The 21,268-nt window shown below is 41.0% G+C and overlaps 1 protein-coding gene across 9 annotated transcripts in view; it reads left to right on the top strand.

Moving 5' to 3' along the window:
* Positions 1 to 21,268, top strand: part of ldb2 (LIM domain binding 2) — a 509,983-nt gene that overhangs the window by 186,057 nt on the left and 302,658 nt on the right. For 7 of the 9 annotated variants that reach the window (XM_033025891.1, XM_033025883.1, XM_033025866.1 and 4 more), the window contains exon 4: positions 1,700 to 1,775. In XM_033025891.1, the coding sequence (XP_032881782.1) occupies positions 1,700 to 1,775 (76 nt within the window). Of the gene's footprint in view, positions 1 to 1,355; positions 1,776 to 21,268 lie in introns of those variants that run through there. The other 2 variants (XM_033025944.1, XM_033025876.1) reach the window with 1 other exon arrangement.

Raw genomic sequence — 21,268 nt, 5'->3', positions numbered from 1 at the left:
ATTTCCTTTCATAAAATGAACCAAGGAAACCTAGCATCAACAAAAAAAGACAAGGAAGTGTTGAAATAATGATTTTTTTATCACGAGGATATCAGTGAAAGGAGAGAAATGCCTTCTACTCTATTATTTTCGTACTTCATACCTGGTGTGTGTGGGAAGGAACTGCAGATGTGGTTTAAATTGAAGATAGACACAAAGTTGGAGTAACTCAGCGGGACAGGCAGCATCTCTGGCGAGTAGGAATGGGTGATGTTTCGGGTTAAGACTCTTCTTCATATCTGGTAGTTAAATCACTTCTTGCCCAAGAGCCAATTTCCAAAAAAGACATTCACACGTAGGGGCCAACACAAGTTTTCATGAAACAAAGCTGATTAGATTACATCTCTGGAATAAAATACTATCTACTAAATTAATATCCACCAGTTGCAATGTCATATTGCTTTAGAAATAATTAAATCCACATAAATAATTTGTTTTACTTTCCGGATGCTCTGAAAGTTACCATTTCAATGCTTATGTGTGTCGGATCAATCCGAGCTGCAGTTAGAGCACAATAATTTGGACTGGTGTAACCAGGTTTTGAAAAGTAATTTGAGGCAGAAACTTAGTATGTCATTGTTCTTTTTGTGATGTATGTGCACTCAGATGTAAACAGAGGGTCAAGCCTTCATGCAGCCATGTGACCTTCTCAGCAGGAAAAGAGGAAGAGGCGGGGGTCACTCAGGGAGGCTCCCCCTGGCAGTGATTATTTAAAGTGAATGAAGTCAAAGAGTTAATGCACGTCAACACATCAGCACGTCACCAATGAATGAAAATTAGAAATGCCTCAATCTTAAGATGTTAACTGTTGGACTACTTTGCTTAACTGTCAAATAATGATACTTGAGTGTATTGGGATGCTATTCCACACCCCCAGGAGACTCCCTGTTTCTAACAGAGTATTGCTTCCTTCTATGAAGATGAAAATTTATGAGGAAGACATCATTTTTGCTCGCCTTTGCAAAACAGCATTCAAGATTTTTATTGAGAGAGAAAATCTGCCTCCCGAAAGCTGTCTAATAAAATGCAGTTGTTTAATTTTATTCTTGTGGAAAATAATGTACTTCGGTAATGCCTCCTCTCCTCTATATGCAATTTTAACCTTTGGAGTTTGATGCTTCAGTTTAGGTGCATGGTTTAGCCCATGTTAAGCACACTCTATAAAAGTGAATGAAGCAAGCACACTGCTGAAAGTGTTAGTGTTAGAAAATACAGCACTGCAGTGTGGTATATTCCTTTTAGGAGGTATTTTAAGTCAGGCAGCTGTACAACCACCTATATGCTAACAAGTCTTGCTGCCAGGTTCCTGAGGGGTCCTTGCTGGGAAAAATTAAAACCAAACCTCAGACCTCTCTGTCAGCTTGAAGAATTATATTTTTGCCAGTCTTTGGAGCGGACAGGAAATGACCCTTCCACAAACTGATTTTTTTAAAACAAGTTTTTCTGCCTAGAGCCATCCGGTCTCTCTCTTGCAGTAGAGGGCTCCCAGAGCATTTCCCAGTGTGTTCTGCTGGTAGCTTGCCTGCACTGTAGCCTGAAGCCCATGTGCACTGTATGGATGTTGATGTTACAGTGTGTGGCTTGATTCTCTGCAAGCATCCAAGATGTCCAGCACACCTCATGACCCTTTCTATTCCTCTCCTTTTGGACCATTTTATAGGAGACACACGCCATACGTGGTACAGCCAGACTATCGGATATATGAGCTGAACAAACGGCTGCAGACTCGCACAGAGGTAAGTCCTTCAGCCTTTTTGAAATAACACATAATACTTCAGATGTGTTTCTGGGATAATTTTGCATGGGGCTCATTATGCTGCTTGAAGTATTCCATTATTTGCAGAAACACATGGCTCTGATTATTTTTGTAATTAAATTATGTGGCATCTCATTATCTCTTGGTGCAAATTAATTGTTTAAGTTGATAAAAGCCGCCACTTCTTCACAGAATTTAATCAAATGAGGCGTTCTTTTCTTTTCCCCCAAGGTTTATCTTCATAATGCAAATGTTTTTGTTTTGGGGAGATGGTTTCCAAATGGTTAATTTTTAATGAAAAGGAAAAGCTGTTCCACATTTAATTTAGATTTGCTTTGGAAGACTACCTGTGTTTACACTGCAACACTGTGGAAGCATATTGCTAGATCAATGACAGCTGGTTGTGTGATACTTACTGTAAGTAAGAGAGCATGGAATGGCTCTTACTGCTAAATTAGAGACTGTAATAAGAGGCTGAAATGGAAGTTCAGCTTTCTTATTCTCGTGCAACGGAGCTTAGCTAAGGAAGTAACGAGGAATTTATAGTAAACACGTAGACCTGTTAATTAAGAAGCAAATCAGATTGTTTGTCATGCAGTTGCTCATAAATTCACTCTGTGTGTAAAGGAAAACACAATATTTATTGCAGATCGGAATTTTGTTGGTGAAGTAAATCAAATGATGAATAGAAAGTGATATATTGCAAGCATTGCTTGGCTAATCGGAGGTGAAAGCAAGCTCAGTACTAGTAGTTTATTATGACACTGAGCAATTTTTTTTGTTGCCCTTTTTATGTATTTATGTCCATTGAAGGACTTTTAAGCTGATTAAAAAAAATCAAAATGGTATTCTCTTTCATTACATAAATTGTATAGTGGGGTGAAAATATGATGTGAAGGAATTGCTGTTCGCAGAATGATTGGATGAACTTCACAAATGTCTGGAGGCTTCTGATTTGTGTAATTATACCATTATAAAAAATGCCTTTGTCTTTGAATGGTTAGGGTTACCTGAACAACCCTGTTGAAGTGCTGAGCATTGTTTCTGCAATGTGTTGACATGCTGCAGCACAGACGTTTCTTTTGGAATAGCCGGCATCGTTTCACTTTTTCAAACTCCTGATAGTTACATCCTATTGTCAGGTTGACTTTGGGTTATTAATTAAATTTGCAAGAGTATTTTAAAGCATCAATTTTTAAATAGGATGAATATCCAAAACGTATTTTTGATCGATGTACTTAATTTCATATGTTGTAAATAGAAATAGTTGTTTCACATTACAGTTTTGTCAACAAAAAAATTGTGCGTGTGTGTGAGATATAAGTGTGCTTGTGCACAGGCACATATTTACGTACCGTTAAAATGTGTATATTTGATGCTTTTGATCATTTTTAGGAATTGATGTTTAAGTGGAGAGGAAACATTAAAATACTTAAGCTCGAGCACTGAACTGAACACTGAAATATTTCTTGAGCACAACCTACAAGAAATGCATCTGTTTTTGGATATATACACACACGCACATGCACACAATGAGAAAATAACCAGGAAAAATACTTGAAATGCAGTTGTGTTGAAGTAATTACAATTCAGTTGTTTGCTGTCAACTGTAATGTCTGCCTTGAGTGAAAAGTATGGTCACAAGGTGTTGATAGCAGGTTGTGTGTTTTTTTTCAGTCAGTCTCCTTCAAGTGAAACCAAGTGATGCTTAAGTTCTGACATTCTCAAAATACAGATTAGTAATTATTCAGCAACTCCATCAATCTTTATTAGATTTAATGAACTCGCTGTAATCGTTCAATTGGCATTTAATAAACAGTCAGGCTGAGAGAGTGATTGTTATATTTCCATGATAATGTTATTTTGCCTATACTAATCTTATCAAGGAGCATTTGTATGATTATTTTATTTTAAGTGAAAATCAGTAGCTTAACTGGGAGCAGTATCTTTCATCTTTGATCTGGGCTTCGATTTGATTGGAGTGGAATCTCCTCAATTTTTTGTCTCAACATGAATTAAAATTCACTAGAATGTAGAAACAAGGAACTGCAGCTACTGGTTTACAAAAAAAAAATCACTGTTCCTTTTCATAAAATTTCTGTAACATTATTTGCTTTTTTAGGTTACCTGAAAGTCACTTACTTAACCCATTTTTAGTTATTTGTCTCCCCACCCGAGTAAGATAACTCCTTGGCTTGCTGTCACAGATGGTAGTTTTGGTTCACCATGATGGTGTGTTGCAAAGCCAACAATGGTCTGAAGAAGTGTCCCAACCCGAAATGTCATCTACCCATTTCTGCAAAGATGCTACCTGACCTGCTGAGTTACTCCAGCACTTTGTGTCCTTTTGTCTAAAGTAGCATCTGCAGTTGCTTCTTTCTACATTTTCCTTGAACTTCATTCCCATTGCCTTGATTTCACATTTTACACCTCCTTACCTATATATCTCCCTATCCCGTGGCATCAGTGTGAAGAAAGGTCACCATTCCTTCTCTCCAGAGATGCCGCCAGTCCCGCTGAGTTGCTCCAGCATTTCATGTCCACTATGATCTTAATCTCGGCCTGCATAATCTCTTATGAGGAATTGCTATGGTCTTAATCTCAGGATTGAGGATGACTTGAATCAGTTAGGTTTAGTTCAGTTTATTTAGTTTACAGCGTGGAAACAGGCCCATCGGCCCACAGAGTCTACGCCGACCAGCGATCCTGCATATTAACACAATCCTATGCACTAGGGACAATTTTTACATTTATACCAAGGTAATTAACCTACAAACCTGTACTTCTTTGGAGTGTGGGAGGAAACCAAAGATCTTGGAGAAAAGCCACGCAGGTCACGGGGAGAACGTACAAACTCCATACAGACAACACCTGTGGCCAGGATCAAATCCAGGTCCCTGGTGCTGTAAGGCAGCAACTCCACCGCTGTGCCACTATGCCACCAGGTCTTGTGGGTGATGAGGCCAATGTGATAACCGTGGACTCATGCACAGATGGAGCAGAAAGTGCCTCATGGGTGAGGCAGGTGAACCTGAGGAGTACCTTCAGCATCAGACTAACATGAGGAGTACCTTCAGCAACAGACTGGTTCCACCAAGATGCAGGACAGTACATTTTCCTAACGCCACCGGAGATCCTTCTTCCACGTGGCTATCAAACTGTACAACACCTCCCCCTTCTGTCGTGGGGTAGACTGAATCTCCTGCCCCCCTTGCCAATCTTTGCACATCCCCAATCCTTTCCACTCATCACTTTAATTTCATGTTTCATGTATCTTGTGTTTTATAACTGTTGGCAGATCAATTTCCCTCCGGGGATAAATAAAGTTCTGTCATATCGTATCATAGGTGAGCACCTTCTCCCGTTATTTGTACATGAGGTTTTTAAAGCCAACCTGAATGCCTCCTCTTCACTTCGAACATTCTTGGGACAGGGAATCCCAGATGCCAGTGGCAATGATGGAGTTTTTTCCAAGGAAGCTTTGTATCCTCTGACTGCTGTGGAACATTTTCCTATGACAGTGGTCTGTTGAACATTTTAGGACTCTGGTATCGGGCATATGAATGATGTGCCTACCAAATGGAGAGGAAAACAGTGTAGTTAGCACCTGTGTGCTGGGTAATGACGTTGATTCAAGGATTCAATGGTACTTTATCATTACATTTACCAAGATGCAGTGAAATTCTTTTGTTTTGTGAAAAATTCAATAAAATCATACTATGCATAACCGCAATCATTGATGAGTGCAATAGTGCAACGATTATAGTGTAAGAATAGTAGACCACCGAGGCTGTACACAAAGAGTAGCTATGTTTCCGGCGCCTTCTTGTGCTCTTCAAGTTTCAAGTCCTTAAAAATATAGAGTCTTATCTTGACCTTAAAGACTTGTTGAACTGACTTTTTTAACCTTACAATGAATTTGAAGGATTTGTTGTGGATATCATTGATGGTATCTTCCAAGTGCCTTGAGAATGTGTGTTGTCGGTAATCCAGGTCTCAGATCACTCCAACCTGGTAGATAATTAATTTTGCGGTAAATCGAGATCTTGATTTGCAAATGGTTGAACATGTCAAAGCCTTTGGTCAATGGCTTTGAAAGTGATGGTGAACTTCCCAGGTTGCTGTCTACCTTTGCAGAGAGGTGGCTCTCATGAAATGGGAAGTGACCCATGTAATCTTTTATTATTGGGAGAGCAGTGAGATGCTGGTAGTCTTGTGGATGTAGAGTGCAAGGCGTATTCTGCCTTGTGCTTCAATCAATGAATCAGTGATGAATTGTAGCTCGGTTTGTGACCAAGGGTCATCTGTGTGCTGCCGTTTGAGGGTGATTCTTCAGTAACTGTCTACTTTGGTGTCCCGCTACTTTGATGCTGTATATAAGGAAAATCTGTCATTCTATCCCATTTCTTCTTTTTCTATATTGTTAATAAACATAATCCTCATAAATAATAATTAAACCCTAAATGAATAAAGTGCTATTTTTAAAAATTTTCCCCGATGTTCGATGTCCTCCCACCCCCGGAAACCGCATGTCCCGATGATTACCTGTGAAATTTCAAGTCAGCATATTTTTTTAAATGGGGGATCTATCTGAAATGAAAATACTTTTAAACGGTAGGTATTAATAATTAAATTTTTTCTCACCCTTAAAAAAATTCCTGTATTCTTGATAACATTTTTAATCTTATCGTTTTTTTCAAAAGTTCCTTGTCATTTACCGTCACTCACCTTTGTTGAGCAATCACACATGGGTTTAAATAGAATAGACGCAAACTTCTGCCCTCAAAAGACCGCGGAATTCGAAAGCTACCTACCTTGTGATTTTCTCCTGATTCGCGGGACGAGAAGCGTTAGAAAACTCTGCTTTTTGCTGCATAACGGGTAAGTACCTTTAATCACCGCCATCTCCGAACGGTGTTAAACTCTTAGAGAAAAAAAAATCTTTCATTTCTGATTTGTACTTGGAGATGTGTTCCTGCCATGTGCCGTTCGTCCAAACTATATGACCAGGCATGGCCTTCCGACGAGGCCATGCTGGGCTAAAGGCTTGGGCCACCATACCCGTCACGGCCATCTCCATAACTTAACCCCCGATCTCCATCTAGCTCCATTGCCAGCTCCTACAGCTTATCTTTTCTTCCCTAATGCCAACCCTAACCCTAGCCCTAGCCCTAACCCTAGCCCTAACCCTAGCCCTAACCCTAACCCTAACCCTATCCCTATCCCTACCCCTAACCCTACCCCTAACCCTGCCCCTAACCCTAGCCCTAACCCTAGCCCTAGCCCTAACCCTAACCCTATCCCTAGCCCTATCCCTAGCCTTAGCCCTCGCCCTATCCCTATCCTTAGCCCGAGCCTTAACCCCCTGCCCTAACCCTAGCCCTAGCCCTAGCCCTAACCTAGCCCTAACCCTAACCTTCGCCCTAACCCCAGCCCTAACCCTAGCCCTAACCCTAACCCTATCAAGAATAGAGGAATTTTTTTAAGGGTGATAAATATTTTAATTATTAATACCTACTGTTTAAAAGTATTTTCATTTCAGATAGATTCCCTATTAAATAAATATGCCGACTTGAAATTTCACAATAAACCATCGGGACATGTGGTTTTTCGGGGAGGGGAGCATCGGGAATTAAAAAAAAACCTCTTTATTCATTTAGGGTTTAATCTTTATTTATGAGGATTATGTTTATTAACAATATAGAAAAAGAAGAAATGGGATAGAATTACGGATTTTCCTTTTATACAGCATTAAAGTAGCGGGACACCAAAGTAGACAGTTACTAAAGAATCACCCTTTCGTCATCTCCGTCACGCGACACTCCCGAACTTAGCCATCTCCATCACGCTGAGTCATATCCGTCACATGAGTATTTTATGCTTATAATGTGTAAAATAATCCAACAATTACCATAATTATGAATTGTAATTGATAAATGAACAGTATGCTTCTGCCTATTCATCTGAAGTTAATATTGTTTTAGAGGAAGTTGTTGAAAAGTTATGTGACGGTTACCATTCTTGTTGAAAATCACCATTTTTTTGGCACGAAGATTTAAAATCAATGCGTGGACAGAAAAAGTATTTTTTGGTGGTTTATTTGAGGAAGGTAGTCTATAATTTGAAAGTGCAACAAAAATTTGATTTTATATTCTTAAATCAGTTATATTTTGCAGTGTTGTTCATCATAAAAATGCGACGGATATGACTGAATACAATGGGCATCCTGGAAAAAGAAGAGGAAAAAATAAATTAAATTCTCTAAAAGAATGCGCCAAACATATTTTTCCCATAGTAGAGATGTTCATCTATGTGAAACAACATTCAAAGTTGTAAAAATTTAAGTTTTATAATTGGGTTTCCAGAAACTTCAAAGTAGACACTTACTGAAGAATCACCCTTGAATGTGGAGGTTTAGGGATCTTCATCTGGAGTGCTGTCAGTGTATGCAAAACAATTTTCCATTAGCTCCGTGGGGATTTTGTGGAGGTGAGGTGGAATTGAGAAGAGTGCAATGACCTGAGTCGTGGCACTGTTGCAGACCTGTCGGTTAGGAATTAAGGCTTGCATGCTAACAAGTTCACTAATGGCACCTGGCCCAGGCGATTCTTTGTGTGCTAGTCACAGAAGTGGATCTACAGATACATATTACAATTGCTCGACTCTTTTAAATCTCCAGTGCGTAAGCATAATTTCTTACTTTAACTACATTCTTCTTAATCAACCCTCGGATTGGACTTTACTGGCTTTATCTTGCACTAAACATTATTCAAGTTATTCCCTTTATCATGTATCTGTACACTGTAGTACGCAACAAAAGCTTTCACTGTACCTCAGTACACGTGACAAACTAAACTAAACTAATCTAATCGTGAAGTAAAGGTAAATGGTGATGATTTTCCAAGGACAGATGAATTTGATGAGGATGCCCACAGTTTCACCTGAGTGATGGGATCAAAGGCTTTGGTGAAGTGAAATAGAATGCGGTCAGTGGTGATCCCTGCACTTTTCTTGTAGTTGTCGATACCAACTTGAATGAACTCAATTTGGTTCAATGTAACATGTTCCTTGTAGTTAAAATAGATTTGTGTTAGATCATCTGGATAATTGTATGTAGAATAAAGAAAAGCTTATTAATTAGACATGAAGGTACATGAGTATAATGCAGCAGATGCTGGAAATCTAACACGTAAACCAAAAATGCTAGAAATATTCAGCAATTAGGTAACAATTGTGGAAAGAGAAACTGAGTTAACATTTGTTGTTGCCTGGATCAGAATTGTTCTAATAAAAGGTCAATAACCTAATACCAGAACTGTTTCTTGCTGCACAGTTGTTGAGAATATCTCAAACTTTCTCTGTTTATAACTGAAAAAAGTGTTTAATTAGCAAGCAGGCATTTGTGGGTTTCGGACTGTGTTTTGGGGAGGGAAAGAGATGAGGTTCATCATTTAATCCAAATGTAAGTTCTTGCTGAAGTTCTGGGAATGGAACGATACCAGATGATTTTCCCATGCCTTGTCCAGAGTGAGGTTTTCTTCAAACGGCGATTGGTAACCCAGTTAAATGCCGGAAAAGAACTGATGAAGGGTCTCAATCCGAAAAGTCACCTATTCCTTTTCTCCAGAGATGCTGCCTGGCCCACTGAGTTACCCCTGCATTTTGTGCCTATCGCTGGAAAAGAACAGTCAAATGGTCATGTCACAGTCGACAGTGAATCGGTAGAGGTGTCTAAGACTGATTATACACTTGTTCTTTGTCATTCATCTGTGCATTCATAGGGCACAACACTCCACTAATCTGGTATCCTGCTGCTCGAAAATCCTGATTGTCTGGCACCTACCTTGCTTATTCGTCTGGAATATGTGCTGGGGTCCACCGTCTAAGTAGACGTAGAGTTAGAGTAGGTGCTCTAGAAAGCAGCTGGGGCTGAGGTCTGCTCTGTGGGCTGGGTCTGTGGTCAGATTCTAGATAGGGTCCATAGTACTAGTGGGTAGTTTGTGGTCAGCGCCAGGTCCCAGAATGCTTGTGTATTTCCTGCTCCATTTAAAGATCACTGGGTTAACCGGAAAATGTATTACTGTGTAACATGTATATAAAGAAAAGTGAAATGCAAAGTGTGTTGTAAGTCAATTGAAATAATATGTAATAATCTGGAAAATCTCTTAGTCCACATGATCAAAGTGCCAAGGGAGCTGCAGTATCGGGTGTTTATTGCACTCTCCTCTCCGTACCTTCTGGAAATCAGTACAGCGACTTGTATAATATAATAGAATAGAGAAGGCGTTGAGAATGTGTGCAAAAGAGACAAAAATTACATCTGTAAATTGAATTAAAATCAGCACGTGTAGTTTATAAACTTTTGCAGTGTTGAAGAAGAGAATAGCCCTGTAAAAACTGTATGTAGATGGGTTAACCTTGTACCAATAACAGGACTGAAAGTGACACAGAAAACAAATATCTGCCTTCTGGATCTGAAGAGGAGGAAGTAAAATAAAAGCATGGAAATTCCATTTAAAAATTGCTGTGGATTTTCAAAGATCCGAGTGTGTATGTTCACAGGGAACCAAATGAAGTTGCTGAGTTCACATTTTTGGATTTGGTCACCACTTAATCCATAAATGAAAAATACAAAAGATTTAACTCATTAGAACCGTAAATTTGCATTGTGACATCAAAGGTAATCTTGAAGTAATTTTATCTCTCAGGACCTGGCACTTGCCTTGACCCAACCGTGTCTGATGGTTGCGCCCCAGTGTTTGCCAACTGTTCTATTTTTGCCACTGGAAAGCTGGGAAGAATAGGTATTTACTTCCTAGCAATAATCAAAGTCAGTGGGATGGGAGGGGCAGTTGTCGTTATGTGGATCAACCTCGCGATGTGGCCACTGGATTTCCTTTTATTGTACCATCCCAGTGATATTAATTTAAAAAATCACAGTAGGAAAAAATTAACAGCAGCATCCTTCCTCGCAGTGATGAATCACTGCTTCACACCGCGGCCCTAAAGAATGTTGTACATTGTATAATGTTCTCGTAAAGTGCTTTGTTGAATTGGGATTAAACTAATTTTAAATCTTCCAATAGTCATTGTTGAAAATTACAAACAGTAAATCCAAATCTGAGCCCTGGGACACCCCATTCCCTTCTTTCCACACCCACCAATTTCCTCCACCTCCTCCTCACCTACGACATAACATTAGGTAACTCGTTAGAGAATCTTTATGTGCATTAGCCAGTTTGCTTTGCTTTCACCGGAATTATTCCAAATCCCTGTCGCTTTGAGCCTAATTAATGCCCTTGCTCGTGGAACTTTCCAAAATGCCTTGCTGACATTCTGTTGCATTATGTTAAATGATTTTCTGACAGTCCTCTTCGGTTACCACTTCCTTAAAGTCAAGGAGGTTTGCGAGGCAGGGTCACTTCCTGTACAATCCACACTGCCTGCTAGGTTTTTGTTCAACAGATTATTTTGTTATCTAGTCCTGATCAATTCCATTATTTTAAACCGGACCCTGCAGTTCCTGTGCCTTAAAAAAAACCTTTTTTGAGAATAGGTGTCACTTTATCCTGTATCCAATCTACTGATATTGTAGCAGTGCCCTTGATTCTCATCCTAATGATTGTCAATATCTATTAAATCTTCCACTTAATCTCCCACTGGGGATAAATACATATATCTCTGGAGATTTATTTGTTTTTAGTTCTGCTCGGTTGCCTAGATCCTGAGTTTTGATTATGTAAATATAATTAATTTTTCTTTTATTACCCTCTGGTTAGAAGGGACACATTCCTCATCTCTTTCCCTTTAAAGGAAATGTCCTTGGAGAAATTGAAAGATGTAGTGACCCTGCCTACATCTATAAGTAACTATTTATGTTGCCAAAGGTGAGCAAATGTTTAAAAAAAAATCCAACAATAAGAAATGGAATTCACAGGAATTTGTAGGACAATGGAGATGTGAGTGAACTGGAAACTCACATTTACCCATCTGACACCCATTTGTCTCCTTTTTAACTCCTGCCTTTGCCAGGCTTTGTCTCGCCCTCATCTCTTTTCTAGGTTTTCCCTCCCCCTCCCACTACAATTCTTCTTAAAAAGGGCCCTGACCCAAAATGGTGCCAATCCACTTTCACTGCAGATGCTGCCTAAAAACTCGCTGTTCCTCCAGTTCCTTGTATCTTCATCAACCACATCTCTTCTCATTGTTAATGACGATGGACTTTGAATGTTTATTCTCTGAATTCCCTGATGCATGTTCTGAACACTGGTATTTCAAGTCAAGTAATTGCTGATCCGTATACATATGTTACAGTTTTGTTTGAGATTCAGCATGGAAACAGACCCTTCGGCCCACCGAGTCCACACTGACCGACGATCACCCGTACACTAGTTCTACATTATCCCACTTATCCCTACACACTGGGGGCAATTTACAGATACTAATTAAACCTACAAATCTGCACGACTTTGGAATGCGGGAGGGAACTGGAGAACATGGTCACTGGGAGAACGTAAATACTCTACACAGAAGCATCCATAGTCAGGATCAAACCTGGATCTCTGGCGCAGCAACTCTATCACCGTGCCACTGTGCCGCTCAAGGTACTATACAGAAACTCTAATATATTTATATTTACTCATATTCCGCTTGGGTAGCTTACAAATCAATGGTATGAACATTGAATTCTCCAATTTTAAGTAACTACAAAGTCTCCGCCCCCCCTCCTTGTTCTCCCTTTTATCTCACACCTTCTGTCTTTTCAATTGTGGTCTTTGTCAAACCTTTTGCCCATCAAAATCCCCATCATCTTTACCCACCCATTACCTGCCAGATATTGTCACGCCCCTCCTCTCTCCCAGCATTCTTCCCCTACCCCCCTCCCGCCCCCTACAATCAGTCTGAAGATGGATCCCGACCCAAAATTTTCTCTAGAGTTGAGTTACTCCCACATTTTGTGTCTTTTTTTAATATATGTTTGCTTGTTGAGACTGAGATTGAGACCTTGAGATCTGCCTCGTCCATTAGTAGACAACAGCCACTGCTGTATCATGCCAGTCCCTGCTTGTTAGAGAGCAGTTATTTATCTGTAAAGGAGTCCCAAGGAACTGCAAATGCTGGAATCTTTAGTAAAACACAAAGTAATTCACTGGATCAGGCAACATCTGAGGAGGGAATGAATAGGCACCGTTATGTGTTGGGACCCTTTTTCGATGTGAAGAATAGTCCGACCTGAAACATCACCTATCCATGTCCTTCACAGAATTCCTCGCTGAATTACTCCAGTTCTTTGTGATTTTTACTGTAATGGACGTTGGAATCCTTTGTGAACATTATGCATAGTAGCAACATGAACCTGAATTGTAACCAGCAACATAACATCATTATGATTTATGTTTACAATGATATTTTTACTTGTATAAAGCCACAAATTAAACTTCTTGGAAATTAGTTTTAATCGTAATGTTAATGCTGCCAGTTCTTGGTAACTTGTGGATTTGACTGTATTTTTGGGTAGTTTATCTTCATGTGCCATTCCCTTTTTGAATCAATTGAAGATTTTTGCTAGATTTCTCCCTTTGGTTCTGTAACAGCCTGCAAAGAGAAGTGCTTAAATGGCCAATTTTCGGTCTTGTTCACGGTGGTAGAATATGATTCTTTCCACTTTACACTTCCTAAGCAGCAAGATTTGATGCTGGAGTTTCTTGTGTGAAGTGCTGGCTTGGAATGCTTGCTGCTGGTTCTTATTGGGAAAACCATGTTGTTATGGAACAGTTATGTTCACAGTGTGCTGTAGTTGAATTCTTCTGCCATATTTTTTGCATCTTGCTCTGCTGAACACATTGCTAAATCTGGCTCAGATAGAGCCCATGGGAATGGTGAATCAGCAGTAACTCTGACTTCAAAAATTATTTTGGGACGGACAGGCATCTTTGGCATTTATTCTCTCTCCCCATATGCTATTGGTAGGTGATGATGATTTGAGGAACTCTTAGTGAAATCGAGAACTTGCAGTAACTGCCTGCATTGTTGGATTGGGTGAGGGTGGGGAGGTGTCCAGATTGCTTCATTGTAACATCAGCATGTTCATGGTGTGGTGCCCGGCGGCTGCCAGAGCAAGAAAACTGGTAAAAATATTCAGCAAGACAAAGACTGTTTACATATTCTGTTGTGCTGCAGCAAGTAAAGGGCCTGTCCCACTTTCCCGAGTCCTCTGCCGAGTTGAAAGGACCTTAAAAAAAAATCAGGTTTTTTGTGATCTACGAACTCCTCCTCCCGACTATCTTTTTACTCGTGGACTTTTTTGTCATGCTGGAAAAAAAGTCCCAACTTACCTGATGCCCCGAGTACCTACGGCTGGCATAACGAGCCGCTACGATATATCTACGGACTCGCTACGGACATTCTCCGAGTTTGAATCAAGGGGAAAACGCGTGAATTTGGGAGTAATTGGGGAAAGTGGGACAGGCCCTTAAGAATTTCATTGTTCTGTCTGGGACATTTGACAATAAAACACTCTTGACTCTTGGCTCTCTACAGTAAATTAACTTTGCTCCTGAACCTCCAGTGAAGATGAAAATGCTTTAAATATTGTTTCTGTATTCTTGATAGCTGGTTTGTGGATTGAATGGGTGAGCTGATCTTTTTTTATCATCTTTTGATTCCTTCGTAAATAGAGAAACTGGAACCACAATGAAATGCAGATGCTGGAATCTTAAACAAAACGGATAACTGAAGTAACCCAGCAGGCCAGGAAGTATCTCTGGAACACATGGATAGGCATAGTTTCTGGACCATTCTTCAGACTCGAGAAGTGGCACGACTCGAACCTTCACCTATCCATGTTCTACAGAGATGCTGCCTGACCCACGGAGTTATTCCAGCAGTCTGTGTTTTACAGAAACTGGAAACTCCACTCGAACTGAGGAGAATGTTTGAGAACTTTAGTCTGTGTTCCTAGTTATTCCAACCCCGTTCTTGGCAACTGTCTGACATTTAACCAGGCTGTTTGCCAATAATGTAATATTTGACCCTGAGGTTTGGACCAAATTCCCACAGCATCACGAGGGCCGGTTGTTTTCATCTCCATAACTCTGCAAATCTTTCTCACCACCTCAGCAATTTCCCTCTGCTGCTGAAACCTTCATCCTGGAGATTCACTATCCCTGGAGATGACCATTCCGATACTATCAAGTAATTCAAAATCTTTTCCCATTTGCGCTTGCCTATCTCCACTTGTCACCATATTGTATGGATATTGAATTCTCTAATTTTAGGTAACCTCTAATGTCCCCTCTCCCCCCCCCCCCCCCCCCCCCCCCCCCCTCTTCCCTCCCCAGTGTCCCACCTGGACTCCCACCTATTTTTACCCTCCATCCACTACTTTCCTGTAAATTGGTATGCCTTTACTATATATATATATATCACCACACAGATTATTCATGCTACACATTCCTTATGTAGTCCAGTCCAGATCTTCATCCCTACCCTGGGCACACAGGTCCTGTAGCCAGTGCGTCATTCTCTCTCTTTAGCACGTAGTGTTCCCTCCGCTTGTACTGCAATAAACACTATGAGTTATAGCCTCTATGTGTGGGTCTGAACATTCAACATGGTGTCAGAAGTGGGTCATGTGTTCACCAGTGATGGCCTCAAACTCGATCCATCAAAGCCTATTGTAATTAACGAGTTACCAGCACCCACAGACGTGCTCAGCCTGCAGAGATTCCTTGGCATGGTAAACTACTTGGGGAAATTCATTCCAAATTTCAGTGAACTATCGGCCCCACTGTGTGCAGCAAGCCCACAAAGACACTGTTTGGTCCTGGCATGAACAGCAGCAGAAGGCGTTCGACACTCTTAAGCAACAAATGTCTTGTTAGGCTACCTGTCACACTGACGTGACGCCTCGCAGTATGGTTTAGGAGCAGCTTGCCTCCAAAATAACAGGGACTGCAACAGGCCTGTTGCCTGTGCATCATGACGGTCTCCGATGTTCCTTCGTCCTATTTGGAGGACCTGGTAGTCCAAACTACTGCTGATGATACCTTACGATCGCTCTCCTCTGTCATTAAGCACGGGTGGACAGACAAACAATACAGATTACCACTCCCTATCCGGCCCTTTTTTGCCGTTCGTGATGAACTAGTACTACAAAAGGACATTATCGTAAAGGGCCACAAAGCTGTAATTCCTGCCTCCTTACACAGCAAGTACTTTGATGCAGTCCATGCGGGACACCCAGGCGCAGAGGCAACTTTCCTGCGAGCGAAAAGCATGTTTTTCTGGCCTCGCATGGCTGATTATATTCGTGAGAAAGTAAAGTCCTGTGCAGTGTGCAACAGTTTGACACCACAGCAACAAAAGCAGCCACTTCTCTCATACCCGGTTCCCAAACTCCCATGGTCCACATTGGCAACTGACATTTTTGAGTGGCAAGGCAAACAATATCTGGTTCCAGTCGACTCGTATTCCGGATGGTTTGAAATCGAACTACTCAGTAGCCCCACCTCTGCAGGGGTAGTCCAGCAGCTGGCATGCCATTTCTCTGTTCACGGGTCTCCGTATCAGCTACTGACTGACAATGGCAGTCAATTTACCAGCCAGTACTTTAAAGACTTTGCTACATGCTGGGGTTTTCGTCATATCACCAGCAGCCCCGAATATCCACAGTCAAACGGGTTGGCGGAACATCAGGAGTGCCAAACAAGTGATGGAACGAAGGTACACAAAATTGCTGGGGAAACTCAGCGGGTGCAGCAGCATCTATGGAGCGAAGGAAATAGGCTTTGTGATGGAAGTGATGGAACGATCCCACAGAACAGGGTCAGACGTATACCTAGACCTGCTCAACCTGCGCAACATCTCCCGTGACCCGATATTGGGTTCACCCGCCCAGCGACTGATGTCAAGGCAAACCCGAGCCACATTGCCTGTGGCGAAACAGGCACTAGTACCGCAAGTGATCCCACCATCCGAAATCCAGTCCAGGCTACAACAAAAGCGTAACGTTCAAAAAGGATGGTATGACAAGATGAGCAGACCACTTCCACCACTAGCCAAGGGACAGGTGGTCCGTCTACAAACCGAAAAGGGTCACGACCGCCTTGGTGTAATTTCTGGAACTGCTTCCGAACCACGTTCATATTTGGTCAATACCGATGGCGGCACCTACAGAGGTAAAAGACAGCACATCCTGCCTATGAATGAACCAGCACCACCTCCGTATTATCCTGACCGCACAGGTATACTTCCATCCCCATCCAGCGGCATCAGCCCGACCATACCACCACTACCATCCGCTCCTGATCTGGTCGTTTCGCCCATGGCCACGCCGCCTCGACTCCTGCCAAGGTCTCCAGTTTCATCGTCGGGGGTGCTGTTTCAATCTCCTGCACCTGTTCTACCACCGATCACATCTCCGGTGACGGGAGAAAATGCAGGACTGTGCTGTACGCGTGCAGATCGCATCTGCAAGCCCACCCTAAAGTACCCGGGTTACGTTTGAACTTCCCTCCAGCTTACTTACACATACTATATGTACTTTATGCAATCAGTAGTACCTACGTTTTGCATGCGATTATCATATCTATTTTATTATCCAATCCAATCCAACTTTATTTGTTAAGCACTTTAAAACAACCAATGTTGACCAAAGTGCTGTACAGAAGAATAAACAAGACATCATAAACAGACAACATAACAGCTCACATGAGGCGCAAAAATTACATATGAAATACAACAATAAATTAAAAGACATAAAACATGAGTAAAAATAATAGCCACGCAATAAAAGCAATCAAAATAAGAAATTAAAGAGTGCTTTACATAGAAAAAAAATAATTAAGCTTCCGTACATCCATAGAAAAATTAAAATTAAGAAAAATTACACAACATATTGTATAATTCAACACAAACGTCCCCCCAGAACAGAATAAAAAATTTCCACTGTGGGGAAAGGCATCAGAAAGTTCAGTCCTCTCCCTCTGTGATCACCCGAGGTCGGGGCCTATTTGTGGCCTCCGCAGCCAGTCCGATGTTTTCAGGCCCTCTTGCCAGAAAGCTGGAATGCCGGCATCGGGTGAACACTCCTCGGCGGCTTGGAAATGTCTGGAGCGGCCGCTTCCTCCCCGGAGACCGCGGCACCCGAAGTCTTCAGACCGCGCTGGTTGGAGCTCCGACTCTGGTGATCTTGAATCCCAGGCTCCGCGGTGTTTAAATCCAGCGCCACCTGCGACTGGACGCTCCGCAGCCACAGCTCCTCGGATGTTGGTCGTCGGTCACGGTACTCCGGAGCTTACCGCACGGTGACCCGGTAAGGCATCACCCACTCCGTGTTGGTGTCCCAGCGCTGCGCCGCCGCCGAAGCTGTAGTCCCGGCCGATCCCGACAGGAAACACTGCAACAGTCTGATGGTAGGCCGCGAGGAAGGGGCGAAGAAGCAGCTCGGAGGGAAACCGCCTCTCCGACCAGGTAGGGACCAGGAAAAGTTTCCCCCTTCCCCTCCACCCACCCACCACATAAAAGAAGACCTCCAACAAACATTTTGTAGTAACAGGACTAAAAATAAAAATAAAAAAGGGTGAAAGGACGGACTGCAGGCAGAGCAGCCATACACAACGGCGCCCCACTCCTGCAGTCCGCCATCTTTTATGAAGAATTAGGAGTTTTATTAGGAGTTAATTCTTTAAGAGGAAGGATGTAGATTAGTATTTCTTTACTATATATATATCTCCACACAGATTATGCATGCTACACATTCCTTATGTAGTCCAGTCCAGATCTTCATCCCTACCCTGGGCACACAGGTCCTGTAGCCAGTGCGTCACTCTTTCTCTTTAGATTTGATGCAAACCACGGGGATGAAATCATGTCGTGTTCCCTCCGCTTGTACTGCAATAAAAACTATGAGTTATAACCTCAATGTGTGGGTCTGATCATTCAACATTTCCTTCCTCTGGCTTCACAGTCTGCAACTCTTCAAACCATTTCACACCTTTTATTCTTATTTCTGGCCTTTGTTCCAACCATCACAAAAAAAACTCTTGCCTGTACACCTATTACCAGCCATGCTTTGTTGTGCCTGTCCCAACTCAAAACGCCATTTATTAGCGACGTTACAAAACTTACCTTCAGCTGCGCTGCAGTTCTGTCACTGGCCGTGTGCGCGACTTTGGCTCCTTTGAGGGGGGGGGGGTGCGGGATTAAAATGCAGTTTTCTCCTGCCTGTCGGCGACGGATTTCCTCGGGCTGCTAGCTGCTGAAGAATTATGGATCCGACTTCCATTCCCGATTTTTTTTTTTTTTTTTTTTAAACGCGAGACAATTTAATAATTTGATTAAAATAAAAAGCGACTTCTAATGCCCTCAAGGCCTACAATGTGACGGATCTCAAGAACGGGACAAAACAAAGGTTAAGTCGTATATTGTACATATAAACTTGCTTCTTGAGATGGCTTTAATCTAATTTTACATTGCGAAAATGTGATTTGGGCCCCATACGAACCGGCAGTGTTTTTCCTGCCGATATGGAGTTCAAGTTCACCGCAAATGCAACGTTCCAATCGATCGCGTTCCAGAAAAACCCACTCGCAAAATGATTTAAATGCTCTGTTTTTTGGACAGTCATGTCATAAAAGCATCTAAATCGTCTATATTTTGAGTTATTGTCTCCATAGTCAATATTTTTATACCAAATATCAGTTTTAGTCCCATGTATTGTGCAAAAAAATAATAATTTTGATTATATTGAGTGGATGTTTCTAGATTAATTTATGGGAATTAAACATAAAATTTCTTCCATCTGGCATATAAATTCATGAGTGAGATTTAAAAATCATGTTATATTGTGAATTCTTGTGTGAATGGGATTAGTTTGTTATTTGGATACTTAGGCTATTTAAAAAAAAAATCCTTTTCTTAAGAAATGGAATCTACAGGACATTCTTAATGGGAAAGTAGTGGGCAGAAAGGCATGTCCTGCATGGTTTGAAGAGCAAAAACTTGTAGTTTACAATGTCAAAATTCAAAAGTTGAGGAAAAATAAGATGTACAGAGTTGCTTATTGGTTACAATCAGAGGAGTATGATGATGCTACTGATTATGATATGCCAATGTACCAGCTAGCAACTGATCTTCTCCATAAAAACTTGGTCTATTGCTAGAAACTGTAATTTATTTACCTATCTGTTACGGACTTCCAGCATATAATACAATAATATTAAAGTTCTGATCTTGAGAATATCACATTTTTGAATTTTCAAGGCAGTCTGGGTGTTTATTACTATTTCCGTCACAACGGTCAATTTTGTAATTAACTACAATTAGGTAATTAACTAATTATATGCTTTATCTCAGGTCATCCAAGTAAGATGTTTTATATTTGTTTCAGAATGCTTCAATCTATAATAACTGAAATTTTCATTCAGTTCTCCTAATTTTTAAGAAAGTTATGGGCTTTTGACTGTCCTCGATCACAGCTTTTGTGTTAAGTCAATGGAAAAGCAATAGGGAACATAATGCTAATTTCCGAGTATGAAAATGGCCATAACTTTTTTAATACTGAAGATATGAAAGTGAATTAGGTGTCAAATTAAACTTCTTTTCATGCTTTATCTGATGGGATAAATTGCAGACTTGATTTTTAAAATCTCAACATGTTGTAACATTGCTGCATTTATCCATGTTCTCCAGAGATGATGCCTGACCTGCTGAGTTACATCTGCAATTTGTATCCTTTTGCCTGCTTGCTGCCCTTTTTTGGTTCCCAGTTTACCAATGCATCAATTTAAAAATTCTCCTCTCGGATCTCTCCATGATCCGATCATTTCTTATCTATGTAGTCTCCACAAGCTCTGCAATTCTCCAAAAATTCTGGACACTTCCATTTGTGGCCTCTTGAAATCGCCCATATTTATTGCGGCTTTATCATTGCAGTAACAGAGCCTATTTTATTCTGTATCATTCTTACAAAGGTCAGATAGAATGGTAGTCAGACATTTATGTTCTTTGATCAGCACTGAAATAACTTTGTGCTTGTTGACTGGAGCTACCTAGTTGACAGCTTGTTGCTTATTGAGTTATAGTTGGACAATTCATGTATCCATGATTATTTGCTATAGTCGAGGGTTTTAGTGAAAATGATGAAGGTTTGGGTTGTTTGCATGGTGTTCCATTGCAGATAATTCCCTGAGAATGAATAGCAATGAAATAATGGACCAATGAATACTGTATTATAAATGAAACGTAGAATGTCAAATGCATATAAGCGTAAAGATGTGTGTCATGTCAATAAATAGTTCCAAATTGATAACAGTCTACTGCAAAGTGTTGAAGTTTGGGGAAAAGGTTAAACATCCCCAGAAAAACGTGACTATTTTTGAAACGGAAAATATATTTAGTGGTGTGATTTTATTAATGTTGATTTTCTTCATACTTGCTGCATGTATTACACAATTTCCTCTCCTATCCAGA

The sequence above is a fragment of the Amblyraja radiata genome, chromosome 1, assembly GCF_010909765.2.
Source record: "Amblyraja radiata isolate CabotCenter1 chromosome 1, sAmbRad1.1.pri, whole genome shotgun sequence".
Classification (NCBI taxonomy): Eukaryota; Metazoa; Chordata; class Chondrichthyes; order Rajiformes; family Rajidae; genus Amblyraja; species Amblyraja radiata.
The sequence above is the reverse complement of the archived record's forward strand: the minus strand, read 5'-3'. Positions and strand labels throughout refer to the sequence as shown.